At 49.1% G+C, this 19,885-nt stretch overlaps 1 protein-coding gene across 3 annotated transcripts in view; it reads right to left on the bottom strand.

The window, feature by feature from the left end:
• Nucleotides 1–1,772: 1,772 nt before the first annotated feature.
• GFOD1 (glucose-fructose oxidoreductase domain containing 1) overlaps nt 1,773–19,885 on the bottom strand; it is a 97,165-nt gene continuing 79,052 nt past the window's right edge. For 2 of the 3 annotated variants that reach the window (XM_025265866.3, XM_044927285.2), the window contains exon 2: nt 1,773–4,581. In XM_025265866.3, the coding sequence (XP_025121651.2) occupies nt 3,662–4,581 (920 nt within the window). In that variant the 3' untranslated portion in view covers nt 1,773–3,661. Of the gene's footprint in view, nt 4,582–13,497; nt 13,565–19,885 lie in introns of all 3 variants that reach the window. The other variant, XM_044927288.2, reaches the window with a different exon arrangement.

A 19,885-nucleotide genomic window follows, 5' to 3' on the forward strand; every position in this document is an offset into this window, starting at 1 on the left:
AGAGTGCTTTCTTGCCCGGCAAAGAACTGCAGAGGTGCACACCTTCCTTCGTGGGAAGCCATGAGGTTTGGAGGAGAAGGAAGGTTTTTGGATTCAGGCGACCCCCCCTTGTACTTCACAGTTTTGTGACCCTGGGCAGGTGATTCATCCTCTCAGCCTCAATTTTCTCATGTGTAAAATGGGACTAACAATCCCCAAAACTATAGGGTGGTTTTATGGATTAAGTAAGAGGATGTACTTGGCTCAGTTGGCAAAGAATCCACCTGCAATGCAGGCGACCCCGGTTCAATCCCTGGGCCGGGAAGATCCCCTGGAGAAAGGAATGGCAACCCACTCCAGTATTCTTGCTTGGAAAATCCCATGGACAGAGGAGCCTGGTGGGCTACAGTGTGTGGGGTTGCAAAAGTTAGATACGACTGAGCGACTAAACCACCACACTTAAAATACCCTAAACACAGCAGATGATCAGGAAATGTGGGCACACAGGGCGGACTGAGATGGCTCTCTGCAGAGGGAAAAAGGGCCTGGAGAACTTCCGCTTCAGCTGGAGTTGGCCAAGACTGCCCTGAGAGGCCCAAGATGGGCTGAGGAGGCCCTGTGGTCCCCTGCCACACAGCTCCCAGGGGGGTGAAGAGGAGTCATAGGGGGAGCTGACAGGCGTCACCAACTTTCCAGGAGAAAACTCAGAGAACCCAAACCTTCCAAATAAGCACAAAGCAATCGCAAACAGTCGTGGGCACCAGGTGAGCACCCCTTACACCCTCTCTCAGAATCTGGAACATCTTCTGAGGCCAGCAGTGGCACAAGCCAAACATCCAATTATCAGAGGCCCCCCAAAACAATGATGGGGACAAACCAGGCGAGTGGGGACTATGATGACCCTGAAACGGAGCCTCCATGATGCTGGACCCTTGAAACACATTCAACAAGGCAGAGAGAGGGGCTGGATGACTCCAGAAGCTTCATCTAAGCTCCAATCCAGCCAAGGGTACCCAGTCCCCTGAGGGTACTACTGGGGGTGCTGGGCTGGGACAAAGTCCTAGAGAATGTTGTTGAGAGCTGGAGATTTCAACTTTATATTGTGGCTCCTAATAAAGTCTTTGCAAGTGACAGGACTGGGGTCAAAGGAGCACTAATGAAGCCCTTTACTGTAGCTTTTCTATTAACAAAATGAACCATCTAGGCCTTTTCTTCCACCTGTTTCTGCATCTACCTATTACATGCATTTCAGTAGATAAAAATTTGGGTACACGTACTATTTTTCATGATGCTTTTTAAGAATATATATTCTTCCATATACCCCAGCCTCAAATGAGAATTTTTGTTTTAGACACTAAATATTCATCACAGAGCTCAGAGATCTTTGGGGGGAAAAGAACTTCCAAGTATTTAAAGTACAGAAATAAAACTGAACCCCCAGGAACAGCCCTACTTAGATTATAAATGACTTAGAAAAACGAGACCCATAGAGTCACTGGTTTCCTTGCTTTTCATCCTCGATCCCAACCCTTTGGGCCAGCTAGGAAAAAAAAATTCTTTCTACTCAGCTTCTACAAAAGCTATTTATCCAGAGAGGAATTTAGGAGAATCTGAACCCCAAAAGTCCATGGCATGGCTTTCCACTCAAACTCTCACTGAAAGACTTCCATGCTACCAAACTTCTAGTTTTGAGCTGTTAGCTACAAAAGCTGGCATGCTGATTCTGTCAACGGAGAAGGAACAAATCATGTGATGGAGAGTTGTAGCCGACTAACCTTCCCACATGGCAGGAAGGCCCGGGAAGCAGGGAAATTCTTTCTAGGAAGATGATTCCTACTCCTCTGTGCTAGAAAATACCAACATTCCCGGGGAATGTTTGGACCTGGTGCCACTGCACCCAGGGTCAGCCTGGGATGCATAGGATATGAGGATGGAGGGGCAACTGATCGGACAGTTAGTTCATTTTGAGACTTTGCCTGCTCAGAGCCTGGGGTGCACTCTCAGCCCCTTAAATTCCCTTCCAGTTCCACTGCAGCCCATCTGAAAAGACTCCAAATGTTACTTGTGTGCCAAAGACAACAGAGGGTTTCTGTGACTGTGAACAGACTCCGTAGACTTACAAGTAACCCTCTCAACGGTCAACCTCAACAAACATCCTATGTGTGGTGAAGAATTAAGAAAAGGAAACAATAGGATAAGTCCTCATTTTCAAAATGTATTTGACTTAAGTTTTCTTTCAAGACCAGGTCTGAATTCCCAAGAGGGATTTTAGTGACAGTGGCGGTAGAGAGCATTTATAAACGTGTCTGTCTGTCTGTCTGTCTCTGGTTGTTCCCTCTGGCACCGCCTGCTCCAAGCCTGCAATTTGCCATCTCCTGTAAAAGCTCAGTAAGCAGAGGGCGTTAAGATAAGAGGGATAGGAGACCAGGGGAGGGAGAAGATGTTTTCTCCTACATTAGCTTTCTCAAGCCTAAGCAAAGTATACACCTCACAGGCTTCTGAACCCCATTTAGAAATACTGACGATAATGTTCCTTATTGTCCTTTTGTTTTAATACCTAGTCAAAAGTTTTCACTTATTTGATGCATAAGAACAAAGGTCCAAACTAAGGAAAAGAGCCTTGACATTTTTCTCCCCCAAAGGGAAGACGATTATATCTGTGTGAACCTGAAGGCTTCCCTTTTAAAATCCACAAAGCAGGGGACTCTCCTAGGAGCCCTTCCCCAGCTTGCTAGGAGAGACAGGTGCAGGGCTGTTTCACTTTCCCTTCTGCTGGGGACTTGCCCCTGCGAGCCTGGGGTTCACGGCTGCCCCGGGGCCTGGACAACAGCCCAGGAGCCTGTGGTCAGACCTACACCTCCGTCCTGCTGTCTCCTCGGTCAATACTGCACTGGAAATAGTTACAAGGTGGCTCCTTGTGGGCTTTTAATCCTGACACATCCAAAGGGAAATTTTCTTCTCCGCCTTGTCTATTTTGGTGCCCTTGCCCTCACCTTTTGGCTCCAGGGAAGCGATTCTCGGCTGGCCCTTCCTGGCACTCCTTGACCTGGCCTCAGGCCAAGAAAAGGGCAATAAGTCAATTAGGAAGACACCTCCTCCCTCCAGCTTCAGGGGCCCAACCTTCAAGAAAGCTGTATACTTTGCTACCAAGTACTTTATCCCCCGCAGACCCTGTAAGTGGCTTCCTGGAATCAGAACTTTCTCTTTAGCCACCGATCCCCACCTCTCCCCAGACCAAGGGGCTGGCGTGGCCACCTAACAATGCACCTTCTCCTGCCGCTGCGCTCGCCTGTTGGATTCAGGGGCCCTGATTGCACAGGGGCATTTGGCTTGCAAAGAAGGCCAAGACGGGGTTGGGGGGGGCGGGGGCTGGTGGCCCGATGGATGTGGTGCAGAGGCCAGCCATCCCTCCCGGCTGCTCACAGTTGAAGGGCAGGGAGAGGCAGCCTCCCAACTCAGTCTCGACTGGGGCCCCTCATCCGGGTAGGGGCTCGGCCTCCCGGACCCCATTCCCACACACTGCCCCTTTCCACTTCCCGGCCCCCAGACTCCTCGAGGCTACCTCTCCCTTCCCCCCACCCCCACCCCCCAGCCTGTTCCCCACCCCCATCCTCTGGCTGGAGGCCTGGGTCACGCCGGGTCCCCAGTCCGGGTACCCCAGTCCGGGTTCCCCCAGTCCGGGCTAGCAGTACAGGGACATCCTGCTGCGCCGCATGGCCTCGCTGATCAGGTAGGCGGGGCTCAGCTCGGGCTCCTCGGTCATCACCGCGATGTTCTGCCACTCGCCCGTCTGGCTGGACCGTTTGATGGTGTCCACCACGCACAGGGCATACAGGCAGTCGTCGAAGGTGGCAGCCATCGTGAGCGGCCGGCCGTCCCACGTGCGCCGATCGTCCTGGTCCTGGAAGGCTTGGCGCACGGCCTGCATCATCTTGATGGTGCCGCGCAGGTAGGGCGAGGGGATGTCGCTGAAGGCCTTCTCGGGCAGCAAGGAGTTGCTGACCGGCGTGGCGTCCTGCACCAGCAGCTCCTGCTCGGGGGCGCTGTTGCGCTGGCCGTACAGGTCCGTGCCCACGGCCAGGAGGCGCCCGGCCGAGCCCACCACGGTCACGTCCTGCTTGAACTCGCCTGGCACGTTGAAGTTGAGGGTGACGGTACAGCACACCCCACCCTCCAGCACCATCTGGAAGGTGCAGAAGTCGTCGCTGGTGATCTGGCGGATGCCCTTAATGTGGTCGGTCTGCTTCACAAAGGTCTTGAGCAGCCCGTGGACCTTGACGGCCTTCTGGCCAGTGAGGAAGGTCAGCAGGTCGATGATGTAGGTGCCCACCGAGTGCAGCCCGCCGCCGCCCATCAGGTCGTCGCAGCTCCAGTTGTACTTCTTGCCCAGCAGGCTGCCGCTGTGCACCTGCACCTCGCACACCAGCAGCTCGCCCACGTAGCCCTCCTCGATGAGCTGCTTCATGCGCACGAAGGCCGGCAGGAAGCGCAGCACGTTGCCCATGACGCTCATGAGCTTCGGGTAGTAGTGGGCGGCCGACATCATGCGGAAGGCGTCCAGCGGAGTGGCCGCGCGGTCGCAGATGACGTTCTTGCCGATGCCTGCAAGCGGAGGACAAACAGCACATCAGGACGCTGGCGCCGAGCGGCAGACAGGGGCGCTGTGGCCGCCCCCCACCCCCACCCCGCCCCCCACCTCCAGTCCCCGTTCATGAACCAGGAAGCCAATGGGACTATTTTTTTTTTTTTTTGGTAGTTGCTATTGTGTGTGCACACTTAGTTGCCCAGTCGTGTCTGGCTCTTTGCGACCCTATGGACTGTAGCCCGCCAGGCTCCCCTATCCATGGAATTCTCCAGGCAAATATACTGGAGTGGGTTGCCATCCTCTCCTCCAGGGGAATCTTCCTGACCCAGGGATCGGGCCCAGGTCTCCCGCATTGCAGGCGGATTCTTTACCATCTGGGCCACCAGGGAAGCCCAAGAATACTGGAGTGGGTAGCCTATCACTGGGGATCTTCCCCACCCAGGAATCCAACTGGGGTCTCCTGCATTGCAGGCAGATTCTTTACCAGCTCAACTACTATTATCCTTTTAAAAATTTTTATCTTTTAAAATTTTTATTATTTTTAATTGGCGGAGAATTGCTTTACAGCAGTTGTGTTGGTTTCTGCCAAATATCAACATGAATCAGCCATAGGTATACATATGTCCCCTCCCTCTTGAACCTCCCTCCCACCTCCCACTCCATCCCAACCCCCTAGGGGTTGACCTCTCTGTATGACTAACTACTCTTATTACAATTTTAAAACATCTTATTACACCTTTTATTTATACAAAAATAACATTCTATATATTTCAGCATTACTTTAAATGTTCAAGTCAAATTAGTATTAAACTATCACAGTGATTTAAATATTAAGATTTATTTTCATACATTTAACTAGCCTATATTTTACAAATATTTTTAAATGTTTGCCAATATCAGGTGTTTCACTTAATATTTTATTTATATTAATCTGTAACATTTCATATATAGTTTTATTTGTAAAATTAAAATATTTAAATATAAAATGTTCTATTAAAGTACACAATATGGGTTTTACATATCAAATATATTTTGTCAAAAGTTATCTTACATGTGAAATGTTTTACATATTTTTATTTGTAAAATATAATTTTTATTAAAAATATGTGTAGTGAAGAGAATAGTATTTTTATCTGGACAGAACTGGAATAAAGATGAAATCATGGCCAATGTAAATCTGATAAAGTATGAGGAAGAATTTCTTAATCGCATACTTCAAAAGTCTAAGTTTTTACCTGTCTCCCCTACAACCACCAACAAAGGATTATGTTTTGTGTGTTTTCTTGTTTATTTTGCATTATGGGTTAGGGCTGGCAGCAGTCACAGATGTGCTTGTTTAATGTTTTCCAGTTCCTTATGGGAAGAGCGGATATTCCTTATATCTGAGACATGGGCGGTGACTCAGCCCTGGAGACTGGGGGTGTTGGCGCCTCTGACAATGGAGTTGAGACCAAGTAAGAATTATGCTTATAGTGACTTAGCGTGCATGCACCATGACTATACTGAGTATGTAAGATCCATAAGCTGTTCTGGGTCAAGAGAAGACAAAGGATCAAAGGCTAGGAGAGTGAAGGGAGAAGAGGATTTACTCCAAGATAAAGTCAAGGGTCAGGGAAGAAAAACTCAGCTGAACCTGGAGAAACAGTCATCTGGGACTCAAAAAAACAAAGTAATAATTTAAAAAATTATACAGATTTGTTAGCAAGCCAGATTGGGAAGCTTCTGAGACAAGGCACCTTGCCTCCTATGAGGTCTCTGCTGTGCAGTCATGTTCTGCACAGAGACCCCCACTATGGAGCACTCCAGCCACAGACAAGGGACAGGCCACAAGGGAGATGGCGCGATGAGATCCGGTTGTCTTGACCATGGGAACCTGACTTGACAAAATCCATGAACACTGCCCCCCAGCTGAGGTAAGAGGGTCCTGTGGAAGACCTACAACTGTGTCTGTCCGGTGGAAATGCCTGGGCAAGGCTATAGGCACGTGGGGCTCTCATTTTCCCATTGGAAGAGCAAGCGGAGCAATGGAAGTGCCCGGCACAGGTTGGAGAAAATAAATACAATCGGTGGCTGTCAGTCTCCAAGCGTACATCAAATTCTGGCCCCTAGTGAAAGGCATGGAGCCCATACACCAACCCCACCTCCTGGCCTCCTCTACATTAGCCGAGTTGGACTGGCTTTCCTGATGACTGTGAATGAGCAGTAAGAAGCTTCTTGAACTCTGAGCAACCAGGTGAAGACTGAGGCTCCAGCAGAGGGATAAGGAAACACTGGGTTGTGTTACCAAAAGTCCTGTGCACTTGTGTGACATCGTGTTCTGATAATATGATCCTATCGGCACTGGACTCCTGCTGGCAGGAGCAGATTTCTATGTAAACAGATTAGTAGGCCACACAGGTACAGGTGACAAAACGTTGCCCAAATCTGCCTCACACCTGTTGGGTACAGGCTGTGGCCGCTCCTATACCCTACCTCATGGTCTGCAAAACCAGGATCCCCGATGGCCATCTTCTCAGCTACCAGTCATATTAATGACACATGAAAAAAGAAGTTTACCTGATTTTTCTACTATAAGAATGATAAGATAAAATAGTAAAAGAAAACATAAATTGAGAAAAATAATCCACTCCCCTCCACATACCCGAAGCAATCAACTCATGTGTAATTCTTTGAGGCTCTGTAGATGAAAAGATACTGATGAAGGCTATTGACTCCCTTTCCAGAAAAATGCATGCATGGGTCTCCCAAGATTCTGAGACACAGGCATCTCTTCCTTTGCCTGTTTAAGTATATTGTGGTCCCACAAGAGACAGCAGCTTCCTCAAGGAACAAGGTTGGGCATTCTAATTTCTTAGGTCTCCACGATGCCCACAGCACTTGAGCGGCATGCACATGTGTGCCGGAAACCAGTGAGCATTGCTGCCTGGCCCCATGTCTCTGCCTACCGTCCTTTTCAACGTCCGCACTTTACAGATAGGTCTTGGCAACGTCTTGGCACACAATACTGTATCTTCAAAAATCAGAAGAGACTTCTAGGAATCTGTCATAAAGAAATCTTCTAAAATGCGATAACAGCTTCTTGCCCAAAGATGACTCTCGCTGCATTATTTATTAAAGTGAAAAGCTAACAACAATGCAAGTGCCCAATGATAGAAGAATGTGTAAGTAGGCTGTAATACAGCCGCATAATGGAAGATTGTGCAACCATTGAAAGCGATGCTCATAAAGACTTTTTAATGACAAGCAAGATGATTATGAGGTCATGTTAAGTGAAAGGGCTCTATTCATAGACATACTATGATCTCAACTCTCTCTTAAAAGGACAAAAAAAAAAAGAGAATACATCAAAATGTTTACGGTGGTTAATTAATTAATACATCAAGACTGATCTTTATTTTCTTCACTACCATTTTCTAAGTTTGTATTTTTATGGTCAGAGAAACATTAGGTTTTTTTAGGGCCAAAGGAGTCATAAAGACTTCATGTGATGGCAGAAGGGCCCTTCAAAGCCAAGGTCCCAGAGCTCTCGGACCTGCCCCGGTTGTGCCCAGAGAGCTGGGAGAAGCCCCACCGACCCTGAACTTGTGATGCTGTGGAGGCTCAGGCTTCGTTGCCAGGTCTTCCTGTCCATTTTCCCAAGACTTCATGATCCTGGTGATGGCTATGTACTTTCTCAATAAGATCAATTCACAAAACTGTACCCACATCCCTAGCTCATGGATGGCCCCCTAGGGTTCTGCAGGATAGGTATCTCCATCGTAAGTTATAAGATAACTCCTGTGCTGTGCTTAGTTGCTTAGTCGTGTCTGACTCTTTGCGACCCCATGGACTATAGCCCACCAGGCTCTTTTGCCCATGGGATTCTCCAGGCAAGAATATTGGAGTGGGTTGCCACACTCTCCTCCAGGGGATCTTTCCGACCCAGGGACTGAACCCTGATCTCCTGCATTGCAGGTGGATTCTTTACCATCTGAGCCACCAGGGAAGCCCAAGAATACTGGAGTGGGTAGCCTAGTCCCTTCTCCAGGGAATCATCCTGACCCAGAGATTGAACCTGCATTGCAGGCAGATTTTTTACCAGCTAAGCTACCCAGGAAGCCCTGTGGAAACCCTTATAACGTACTGGGCTCTTTTTATTGGACTATAGTTGCTTTACAGAGTTGTGTTAGTTTCTATTGTACAAAGGGCATCAGCTATATGTATACATATATCCGCTCTTTTCTGGATTAATGTATTGTTTAAAAAAACAAGATATTGCTTCCAACTTCAAGGGAACCCCTAACTCAGAGCTAGCAGACCCCTCACATATCTATAAAGCACAGTTTATTTTTTCTCTTTTACACAATCTTTCCTCAACTCTACTTCTTGGTGGGGCTTTTAAAAAGTCCACTCTGGGACCCCGCCTTCAAAGTCCTTAGGCTTTCTTGGCCTTCTTTTCTTCCCCATCAAAGTCTGCCCTTCCAAAATGCCCAGAACCTGAAACTCCAATGTCCTTAACAGTTTAACAAGAATTGAGGACACAGGCTGAAAGAATACCATTCTAACCGTGGACTTGCAGTCATCATATACTCTGTGTTTGTGTAGTGTGTGTGTGTGCATCCATGTGGCGCAGAGCATTCCTCTCACCCCCAGAATCATGTGCCATGTGAAGGGAGCCTGCGTTATCTATGCAGAGGGGTGGCACAGCCCACAGTCTGGTGTGTCAGATGCCACTGACTGTGTAGGGATTTTTCCCAAAGAAAGCAGACAGGTCCCTGCCCTCCAAATCACCCTTGTCAGCCTGGGCTTCGGGTCTGGTTCTCCGGAAATACCGTAGGTCCCTGGTGCCTTCCTGATTTTCATGACTTAGCACCTCACTTTCTTGCCACTCCCAGAGAAAGTGCTGGGGTGGGCTCTTGAGAGAAAAGCCTTCCCCATTTTGTGTTAGAAAGGAAATAATAAGTAGAGGCACCTCCCTAAGCCCAAGGCTCTGACCTTCCTTTGCTGTGAAAGTAAGTAGATTCTCCCAGGGAGACAGGAACTGAGGAGGTCAGGGAAAGGCAGAGGGCTGCCTGCCCTCAAAGGCTGCCCGCCGCCAAGGCAGCCATGGCTGACTCCTAACAGGAAAAGCACCCACCTGGTCTCCACTTTGTAAACCTCAAGAGGACAGCCTGTGCCCTGGCACTCCAGGGCACACAGCTTTACCAGAAGGACGGCAGGGCTGGCCCCACAGCCCTGCATCCACACGTCTCTGAGAGCAACACACACACACACACTTCCTTTAGGTTTGGGGTTCCTATTGTCTTATGGTGAGATGCGTCCTTCTAAAGCAAAACATCCAAAACTTTAGGGCCTCAAACAATCTTAGGAAAAATCACGCAGCAGACAGAGGCCCCAAGGGTGGGGAGAGGGAATGAAGACTCAGTGTTTACTGGAGACAGAGTTTCGGTTTAGAAAGTGGAAAATTTGAGAGAATAATGAGGAGAGTTGTGCAATAATGTGAATGTACTTAGTTAAATATGAACTGTACAGTTAAATATGGTTAAAATAATATGTTTTATATTGAGCTTTACCACAACAAAAACAAACATAAAAAAAAAAATCATGCAGCAGAGAATCAAACAAAGGGACTTGAAACACATGGACCTGATTCCACTCCGAATAAACAGGCGGTGTGAAATGGACTGGGGACAATCCCAAGTGCCCAAGGAAAACCACTGTGTACTTGGCCAAACCACAGACATTTGCCGAGCAGCGGAAGAGTTTCAACCCTGAATACTCACTGGAAGGACTGATGCTGAAGCTGAAGCTCCAATACTTTGGCCACCTGATGTGATGAGCCAACTCATTGAAAAAGACCCTGATGCTGGGAAAGAGTGAGGGCAGGAGAAGGGGGTCACAGAGGATGAGATGGTTGGATGGCATCACTGACTCGATGGACATGAGTTTGAACAAGCTCCAGGAGATGGTGAAGGACAGGGAAGCCTGGTGGGCTGCAGTCCATGAGGTCACAGAGTCAGACACGACTGAACAACAACATTTGTGCTCAAAGTGATGTAGAGGAACAGCGGGAGCTTTCTTGACACTCATGACGATGGCAGTCGGTGGTCACCCTGCTGTTCCCTCCAGCAATACCAGGGCCCCATGCTCAGCCCACTCCACATGGGGCCCTGTGACCAAAAGCAGCTGTCTAAGAACCTTGCTGTATTTGTCAGGGGGTACAACGTGACTCTGGTGGGTGGCAGAAAACACACAGCAACCGGCCCGGATGTTGTGGGAAAGTCTTCCTAACCCACCTCCACGAAAACCATCTGCCCCTTTCCATGAGGACAAAGATCTTAAGTTGGGTCTTTTGGAAGCCTTTGGATTGGAACCAACTTACTTTATCAAGTTCAAGGTCCCCTTGTCAGCAAATAAAGCAAGAGCTCCCAGTGCTTAAAGTGGTGAGATTAATGCCTTCTCACCCAAGTCACGGAGCTAAAGCTGGGGAGAAAATGAGATGATGGTAAATTTCTGGAAGGTGAAGGTACCATGTGCAAGGCAGTATGCCTGCTCTTTGTTAGGAGCCTTTACATGAAATCATTGCGGGAGTTTTACCACCATCCTGAAGTCCTTCGTGGGGAGACGGAGAGTTTTTCTGCTGAGAGTGTGCTGTGTGCGTGTGTGCTAAGTCGCTTCAGTCGTGCCAACTCTTTGCAACCCTATGGACTGTAACTGGCCAGTCTTCCCTATCCATGGGATTCTCCAGACAAGAATACTGGAGTGGGTTGCCATGCCCTTCTCCAAGGAATCTTCCAGAATCAGGGACCGAGCCCGAGTCTCCTGCGTCTCCTGCCTTGCATGGAATCCAAAGGTGGATTCTTTACCACTAGTGCCACCTGGGAAGCCCCCAGGTGTGCTGTGTAACTGATCCTAAACATCCACACCCTGGGAAGACTCAGTGCCACAGGGAAGGAGTTTCCAACCAACGGACCCTAAAGTAGAATTCAGGCAGCTGCGCCATCACACCCTCCAAGCCCAGGGTCTCCACACTATGGCTGTGAACCCATAGACCAGAGACCAGAGTTTTTATGGGAGCTGATACTCCATCCCAGGGACCCTGCCCCCAGGAGTGGGGTAAGGGGTTCCCCATTGACACTTCTGGGGAAAGACACATGCTTTCTTCTGTCCACCGAGCAGCTGTGCTCTCCTGCCCTGGATCAGGTAGGTTATCCCTGGATGCCCCGAAAATCGCTGCCACCCGGCCACTTAGAGCCCTTCTTTAGCACAATCAGCCTGGAACTTCAAAACAACCCTCTCTCCCAGCACATTTCCAATCACACACTCCCTTATCTTATCTGATCTTTGAGGCCAGTGCTCCTTTTCCACCAGTTCTTCCTGGTGATTCCACTTCTGTTGACAGCCCCTAATCTTCTGAAAGACAGAGTGGATGCTGGTCCTACAGGCTGGCAGAGCCCCCACGAGAAGTCCCATAGGATATGGCTTCCTAGTTCTCTCTCCCCTTCACACAAGATAAGAGAGGGCTTTCCCTGCATTTCCAATGGGGAACTCATTCTCTTCCTTTATATTCCATTCCATTAATATTTCTGTGTTAGGCACACACAAAAAAAAGAGTAAAAAAGATGAAAAGGAGCTCACAGTTTAGAAGAAGAAACAAACCAGGAAATGAGTGATTATGGGATCTAATAGAGTATAGGGTCTAATAGAGGGATGAACAATGAGAGCAGAAGGAGGGGCTACCTAACTGACTTGGATATGACACAAACCTCTGCTGGAGAGGGGACATTTGGGCAGGGTTCTGAAGCATATGTAAGAGTTCACCTGTTTGTTCCGCAGCTTCGGGTCTCATTTAGAAAATGGTCTAAAATAAGAGTGTTTTTTAAAAAAAATTCTTTTGCGATGCAATTTGAATTAAACAAGATTTTCACTGTTAAAAAAAATAAAATATGTTTAACCTGGGTCTGAGAAACCACAAAAATTGGACTACTTACAAAAAATTGTGTGTATCCTGATGTTAAATTTTCTGAATAAGAGGGTCAGTGGAGTCTTAAAAGGGTCTCTAATTCAAAGGAAATCAAGCAGAGCTAACGTTTATAGTGAAGAAAAAAGTTTTTAAAGATCAGGATAAATCTCTGGTTTCAACCGAACTAGGTATCTGAACAGACAGGGCTACTTGAAATCCTACCTTCCTTGTACCCAGAGACACGGGCCTTTGGTCAGGTCCACCCTCTGACTGGGACACTCCACTTAGTCCAGCTCAGTCCCTTCCTTCCTTATTCCCATCCTATGGCCATATCTCCTTCCCCCTCACCCCACACACACGTTTTCTTTCCGTTGAGAATGCATATCAGCAGAAATGACCTATCTAAACCCCACTCTGCCCTCTGGGCCTTCCTCCATATAAATTGGGAGCAGAACCTCCTTGGAGAGGTTAAATCCTTCATCTTCAATCCCCATGACAGTTCCTGACAAACGACTTCCTGACTCACAGCCCTAATCTGATGCATTCTCAATACTCCCAACAGAATTTAAAACAGCAACCTCCACCATTCACGGAACACTGGCTCTGTGCCAGAAGAGGCTACGTATTTTACACACCCTTCCTTTTTTTTTCATGGACACAACCCCACGAGGCAGAAACGCACATTGTCCCCACCTCACGGATGCGAAAACTGAGCCTCTGCAAGGGGAAGCTACTTGCCTGCGGCACCGCTACTCAATGGTGAGAACAGCTGGGATCTGATCCCCAGACACGTGCTCCCATTCTGGCTGGCCCAATGTGCCTGTCACAGAGGGGCAATGCCCAGGGCACCACAGAGGGGGCTCCCAGGAGGTGGTGCAACTGGCTGCGGGGAGCACCAGAAACTGGGAAACAGTGGTGGGGGTGCCAGGGGCGCCCAATGCCCAGCTGGGTGACGATGCAAAGTCTCCCACAGCAACTTCTAATTTCAAACCTGAGATGGAAATGGGTCAGGGTGATGCGTCTTCAGCTCCTTTTGTCAAGGATGCTGTCAGTGGGCTCTGAAAGAGTGGGGGGAAGCCAAGGAAAGGAGGTCAGTGTGGGTTAATATGGACGGGACTTGATACTGAACTGAATTAGATGTTCAAGTGCTGTTCTGTACAAAACCTTCCCTTGCAGACCAGCCCACATTCCACCAACCTCTTACGGACTTTCCCCCACTATTCTGGCTTGTCGTCAGTCTTCCTCTTGCACAGGAACCCGTCAGGGGTTAGATTTTCCCAGATGGTTTTGCATACAATGGTATATTCTAATTATAGCTCCTATAATATCCACAACAGGGAGAGCACTCCTGACACACTTCTAATTGGGGGTTTCCTTATTGGCCCCTGGGAGCTCAGCTGGTCAAGAATCCGCCTGCAATGCAGAAGACCCCTGTTTGATTCCTGGGTTGGGAAGATCCACTGGAGAAGGGACTAGGCTACCCACTCCAGTATTCTTGGGCTTCCTTGGTGGCTCACATGGTAAAGAATCCGCCTGCAGTGTGGGAGACGTGGGTTCAATCCCTGGGTTGGGAAGATCCCCTGGAGAAGGGAATGGCTATCTGCTCCAGTATTCTGGCCTGGAGAATTCCATGGACTGTATAGTCCATGGGGTCACACAGAGTCGCACATGACCGAGCGACTTTCACTTTCATTGGTCAGTTGCACACATCTCTTCCCAGGTGGTGCAGTGGCAAAGAATCCGTCTGAGAATGCAGGAGACTCCGGAGATGGGGGTTCAATCCCTAGGTTGGGAAGATCCCTTGGAGAAGGAAATGGCAACCCACTCCAGTATTCTTGCCTGGGAAATCCCTGTACAGAGGAGCCTGGTAGGCTACAGTCCATGGGGTCACAAAGAGTCAGACACAATCAGTTCGGTCTCAGTCAGGACTGAGCATGAACATGTACACCAATACTATGGCTAATACAGGTTGAGGAGATAATCTTGGGAAGTTTCTAGCCAGCTCCTTCTAGCTCCTTCCAGCCTGGACATCCCCAGGAGAGAAAAGAAAAGCTCACCACTTCTAGCCCAAGGGGACCAAGAGGAGAGGTTTAGAAACAGCAGGTAGGTAGGTGGGAGCCAGAGACCTTCTAGGCTAGAGGCAAGTTTCCCAACCTCCCTGCCTAGAGGTGGCACATGCAGACACCCAAGTGAGGGGGGCAGGGAGGTGGTAAGAGGGTCCCTGGGGGGACAGAGGTCTGGGGCTGGATGCAGTGGCTGCAATGGTCAGGACCTGGGGACAAAGGGAAACGGCCAGGACCATGGGTCCTGCTGTGTTGGTCCCAAAGAGCCAAATGACATGTACCGCACATCAGTGGTTATTATTCTGGGGGGTGGCCTATACCACCACCACCACCACACACGTGGACAAGCCAGGAGTCAGAGGCACCATCTGGATCCAGGGAATACAGCCAGTTACCTAAGCCTCACTTTCACCATAGAAGCAGTCACATTCTGCAGTTAGTGGCGAGCAAAGGGCAGAGTGCTGAACTACTGGGCCACCAGACTCATGTAAAGAGACCAAGGTACTTAAAAGAAAATATAAGTGATCAGGTTGGGTGAGATGACCAGATTCACTATCATTCTACTTCCTACCTTCCTCCCTAAAGATGGGGCTTAGAATGGCGATCAGGATAGCTGCAGAGAAATAAAGAAATCTGTACTTCCTCCTCCTAATTATAGCAGGAGTTCTCTCCACACACCCAAAAGCGTGGGACATGCCTGTTAGCTCCCAAAGCCACCTCCCCCCGAGTCCCCAACAAAACCTCAATCCCTAATTGTCGACAGCAAGTCAACACTCTTCAGAGAAATACTGTCCTCACTGTATATGTAATATGTATATGAACGGAAGACAAGACTTTAAACTAGGCAACTTCTCAAAGGAAAAAAAAAAGTAGCAAACGTTTTCCATCTAAGAGGAGTTATGCTTTAGTGAAGGGATCATAGGTATATTCACCCAGCAGATATTTTTTTACTTTAAAAAAACAGTATACTTCACACTATTTTAAAGATAGAAAGATCCAGAAACACTGGATTTCTTCCCCCAGAGTCTCCTGCACACCAACAAGCAGTTGGAGCTGAACAGTGGTCATGCACGTGCAATAGGCCACAGTCCCTACCAATCCCTACAGCGTGGCTATGTTAGCTTTCTATTGCTGCCCTAAAAACGACCACACACGTGGCAGCGGAAAGCAGCACCCACTTACTGTCTCACAGTTTTCTAGATCAGAAGTCCAGGCGGGCGCAGCTGGGTCTCTACTTAGGGTTTCACAAGGCTGCTCCTGGAAAGAACAGGCTTCCCAGCTCAGACTGTCTGCCAAATTCAGTTCCTTGGGGCTGCATGCCTGAGGTCGCTGCTGCTTTCCTTGCAGCCTCTAGAGGCACCATCTTCAGGCCAGGAACAGTATCACGTGGAAGGAAATTCTTCCCACGCTTGGAATCTCTCTGGCTTCCCCTTCTGCCACCAGCTAGAGGGAACTCTGTCCTTAAAGGACTCCTATGATGAGATTAGGTCCACCCGGATCAGGGCAAAGGTCATACTCAAATGTCCCCATCCCAGGTCCTTCATTTGCCTGCGAGCCCGAGAAAGACCCAAGTAGAGAAAGATTCTCAAGTATTTTCCAAGCAAAGGGCTTCAGACACGTGCCCACATTCCTTCCAGACCTCCCTTTGCTTTTATGCTCTTGCAGTAGTTTTTACTCCATCAAATAGGACTTGGTGAGCTACTCTAGGCTTTTTACAATCTATTATTAGTCTGCTCATTACCACGGAGATGGTGTCCTCAATTCAGGGCTCCCTGTAGACAGCGGTAATAGGAACAGTGCCAGGAAGGTGGCAGACTTGGCCTCTGGGGGGCCAGAAAAAGCACAAGGAAGGAAAGGAGAGCTGTAACAGTTATGAACTCACCAGGTGCTCAGGCTTCCCGTCAGCTCAGTTAAGCATCACACGGGCATCATTATCCCCATTTGTCCAGAATAGAGGACCAAGGCTAAAAGGGATTGCCCAAGACCATAGAAAGGCGGCTGGTCTGCCTGCAAATTCAGTTCTGTGATCCCAAGGCTCTATGTCTTCTATTTTCCATGTTGGGAATTGCTACTAATGGGAGGGTGGGAGCAGCTTTATAGGACTGAACTTCAGAGCACCAGGTGGGTTGAGAAAAGAAGCCCAAGCCCTCTGGGCCCAGCCAGAGCCCAGCACAGAGCTGAGAAGCCATCAGGGAAGGCAATGGGGGGATGGCAGAAGCCAGTTACTGCTTGGAGGGGGCGGGTTGGAGGTTCCGCCTGGGAGGACCACAGCCACTGTCGTCCTGGACAGGTAGATACACCTGGGCAGTGTCAACTACAAAGTGGCACTTACCAAGAGCATTGCCAACGACTGAACAACAAAGGCATTTGCCATCTGCCTTTACGGAGATTGAACAGCTGCTATCGCTGTTGACCTTCGACAAGCCCTGAGGGAGTCCAGGGTGGAGGGGAGCACTGGTGCTCCAGGGAATCTGAGAGCACAGGTCTTCAGATAGTTGGATGTGTGATCTCAATCCTTGCATCTCCTCATGTCTAGAGAAGCGCTAAATCCCTTCATGGTGACATCAGACCCTCATGACTGACAGAAACCCTTTTGTAAAATGAGTGCTTCAGGGTATTGAACTCCCCCTTCTCCAAAACCTTATATATTGACTTTCCCCCACTGCCGCTTTGGAGCAGGCTCTCGGAGCTCTCTGAGATGCTGCCTCCCAGGCTGCAGTCCTCATTTTGCCCCAAAGCTTAACTCACAACTCTGGAGTTGGACATTTATTTATTTTTTTTTAGTCGACAGCAGTGAACTTGCAGAGCAACTGAAGGAATATGATCAGGAGGAGAGAGGCTGAGGGAACAGGCCACATGGTGACTGGGTTCCCACACTGAACAAAGGAAGCCCTCAAGGGCCTCAGCCTTCTGCACGCAGGCACCTGACATCTTGGCAGAAGGGACTGGGCAGCAATCGGCCTTGCCACACACTTCAGCCCTGAGAAACACAGAGGCAGCAGCCAAACCACTGTGGGGCCACACTCCCGCCATGCTGTGAAGCCCAGGAACACAGATCCTTGGAGGAATAAACACCTCCAGAAATAAACAATAAATATAGCCAGAAAGCTGCCCAGGAAAGGAAAGCAGCTCAATACCCTGAAACAATGGATCTCACTCTTCAGCCAGAAGCAGAGGGAACAAGTAGGCCATCTTTAATTCAAGAGCTCCTGTTTCTACTCGTGGGACCAGACGATGATAAGAAACCCCTCCCACAGCCAGAAGGCAATCCAGAGCCAGGGCTGAGAACTAGCAGGTCAGCATAATCATTCACAAACCACTTCCCAAAGCACTCTCCAGGTCTTAGACCAAGTCTGTGACAAGAGGTGGGGAGGGTAGTGAGGATTAGAAACAGAGAAGTAATCTAGAATGAACTAGGGTGTTTGTGTGCGTTTAGGGCGGAGTAGTACAGATTTGTGACGTTCAGGGGCTGTCACGCACCCACATCAGCCTGCTCCACGTGGGAATTTCCCACTTTGGGCGTCTTGGCAGGAAGCAGAGCATCTTCCCATTATGGAAGCCAAGCCGGGGGTTGTTTCCCAGCAGCCTTTGCAGCAAAAGCACAGGCACACTTGCGTTTGGCCAGCCAGGGACACTACCTGGGCCTGGTACCCAAAGAAGCTGAAGTGTGGAGAGTCCAGGCCAGCAGGAGGGACAGCAACCTCAACTTCCAAAGCAGTGACAGTGACACCGATGACGGTCCCTGCAGCCCAGGGCCAGCATCAATGCGAGCAACCAGGTCCATCCACATTGGTGGGGCTCCTCTGTGTCCTCTGGCCCGACTCCAGCTGCCAAAGTCTGTCTTTGTTCTTCTTGTTTTCCAAGGCTGTCTCCCCGGCTCGTGAACATTTCTGTGATGCATTAACGTCCTTTTGAAAAATTCCATTCTGATAAAATCAGCCAGGCAGTTTCTGTGGTTGGCAGTTAACATGCTTCTCTAGTACAACAGGTTTACAAGCTTTCTGGACTTCTTTCTGAGATTGATTTCAGCGCAGAGGAAGCACTGAGAGTCTATAAATAAAGCAGCCCAAGATCCCACGTGATTTATTGGAGTGAGGAAGTGGAATGGGGGTCAGGGGATGCAGACTGAAGTTCAGATTCTGGCATTTGGAACGGTGTGACCCAAGCCATCTGACACTGAGTGAGCTCAGTTCCCTTATTATGAAATTGGAATAATAACGCCTTTTTCACAAGGCTGCCTTAAGTGTGAAATGACATATAGGTACTATCCTGACACATGAAAAGGGCTCATAAATGTCAGCTGAATTTAATAACGCATCCAGATAAAAGCTGCCCATGTCAGCTCTGAAAGCAACAAAAATTCAAAGAGATGGGGTGGGCAGGGAGATAAGTACAGGGCAGCAAAGGGGGTGGGTAAGGTGCCAAGACTTGAAGTCAAAATGGGTCCTAAGTCTGGCTTTGCCCCTGATGCCATGTGCAAACCATCTTGAAATGCGGCAGATATCTGGCCCCGTTGAAGGCAGACGGAGAAGAGGGTGACAGATGATGAGATGGTTGGACGGCATCACCAATTCAATGGCCATGAACTTGGGCAAACTTCGGAAGATGGTGAGGGATGGGGAGGCCTGGCATGCTGCAGACCATGGGGTCATAAAGAGTCGGACATGACTTGGTGACTGAACAACAACAATCATCTGGCCCTTCCAGTTTGATAGGACTGATGAGAATAGGAAATGAATAGTACTTAGGAAAGTCTGCAGGAAGAAATAAACCTAATTCAAGAATGAAGTTACTGCTGAGATGCAGTAGAAAAGTGTCCCCTGAAAAAACAAATCTGCTGCATCGTTCTCTGCCTGGAATCCCGGGGCTGGATGCTAGGCGCTCTCGTGAATGAAAACAAAGGGCAGAGCCGACAGGCACCGGCTGGGGTGCTGATTCACTTGACACTGGGCACACCCCTGGCATTACTGGCTATGTGTGAGGCCCAGGGAGGCAAGGACAGGCAAACGGAAAGGCAAAGCCAGTGTGAGACATTCAGCTGAGCACCTTAGCAGCTGCTCCTGTAAATAACTGAAGCTCAGCGGTGATCTAGGCTGTGGATCAGAACCCCTCTTTCCCGAGAACCGCCCCTCACCCTTGGTTGCTGCTGATGTTTGGACGCATCTGTGCTCCCATCATCACTAGGATAAGGGTCTTGTCCACAGAGCTCAGAACCTTAGAAATGGGCAAGACTTGGAGAGGGTGAGGGTGGCAGGGGAAAGTTTACAATGCCTTTAATTGGGCACAGAGATCCAGGCCACCCTGGAGCAACCCAGA

The sequence above is a fragment of the Bubalus bubalis genome, chromosome 2 (genome assembly GCF_019923935.1).
Source record: "Bubalus bubalis isolate 160015118507 breed Murrah chromosome 2, NDDB_SH_1, whole genome shotgun sequence".
Lineage (NCBI taxonomy): Eukaryota > Metazoa > Chordata > Mammalia > Artiodactyla > Bovidae > Bubalus > Bubalus bubalis.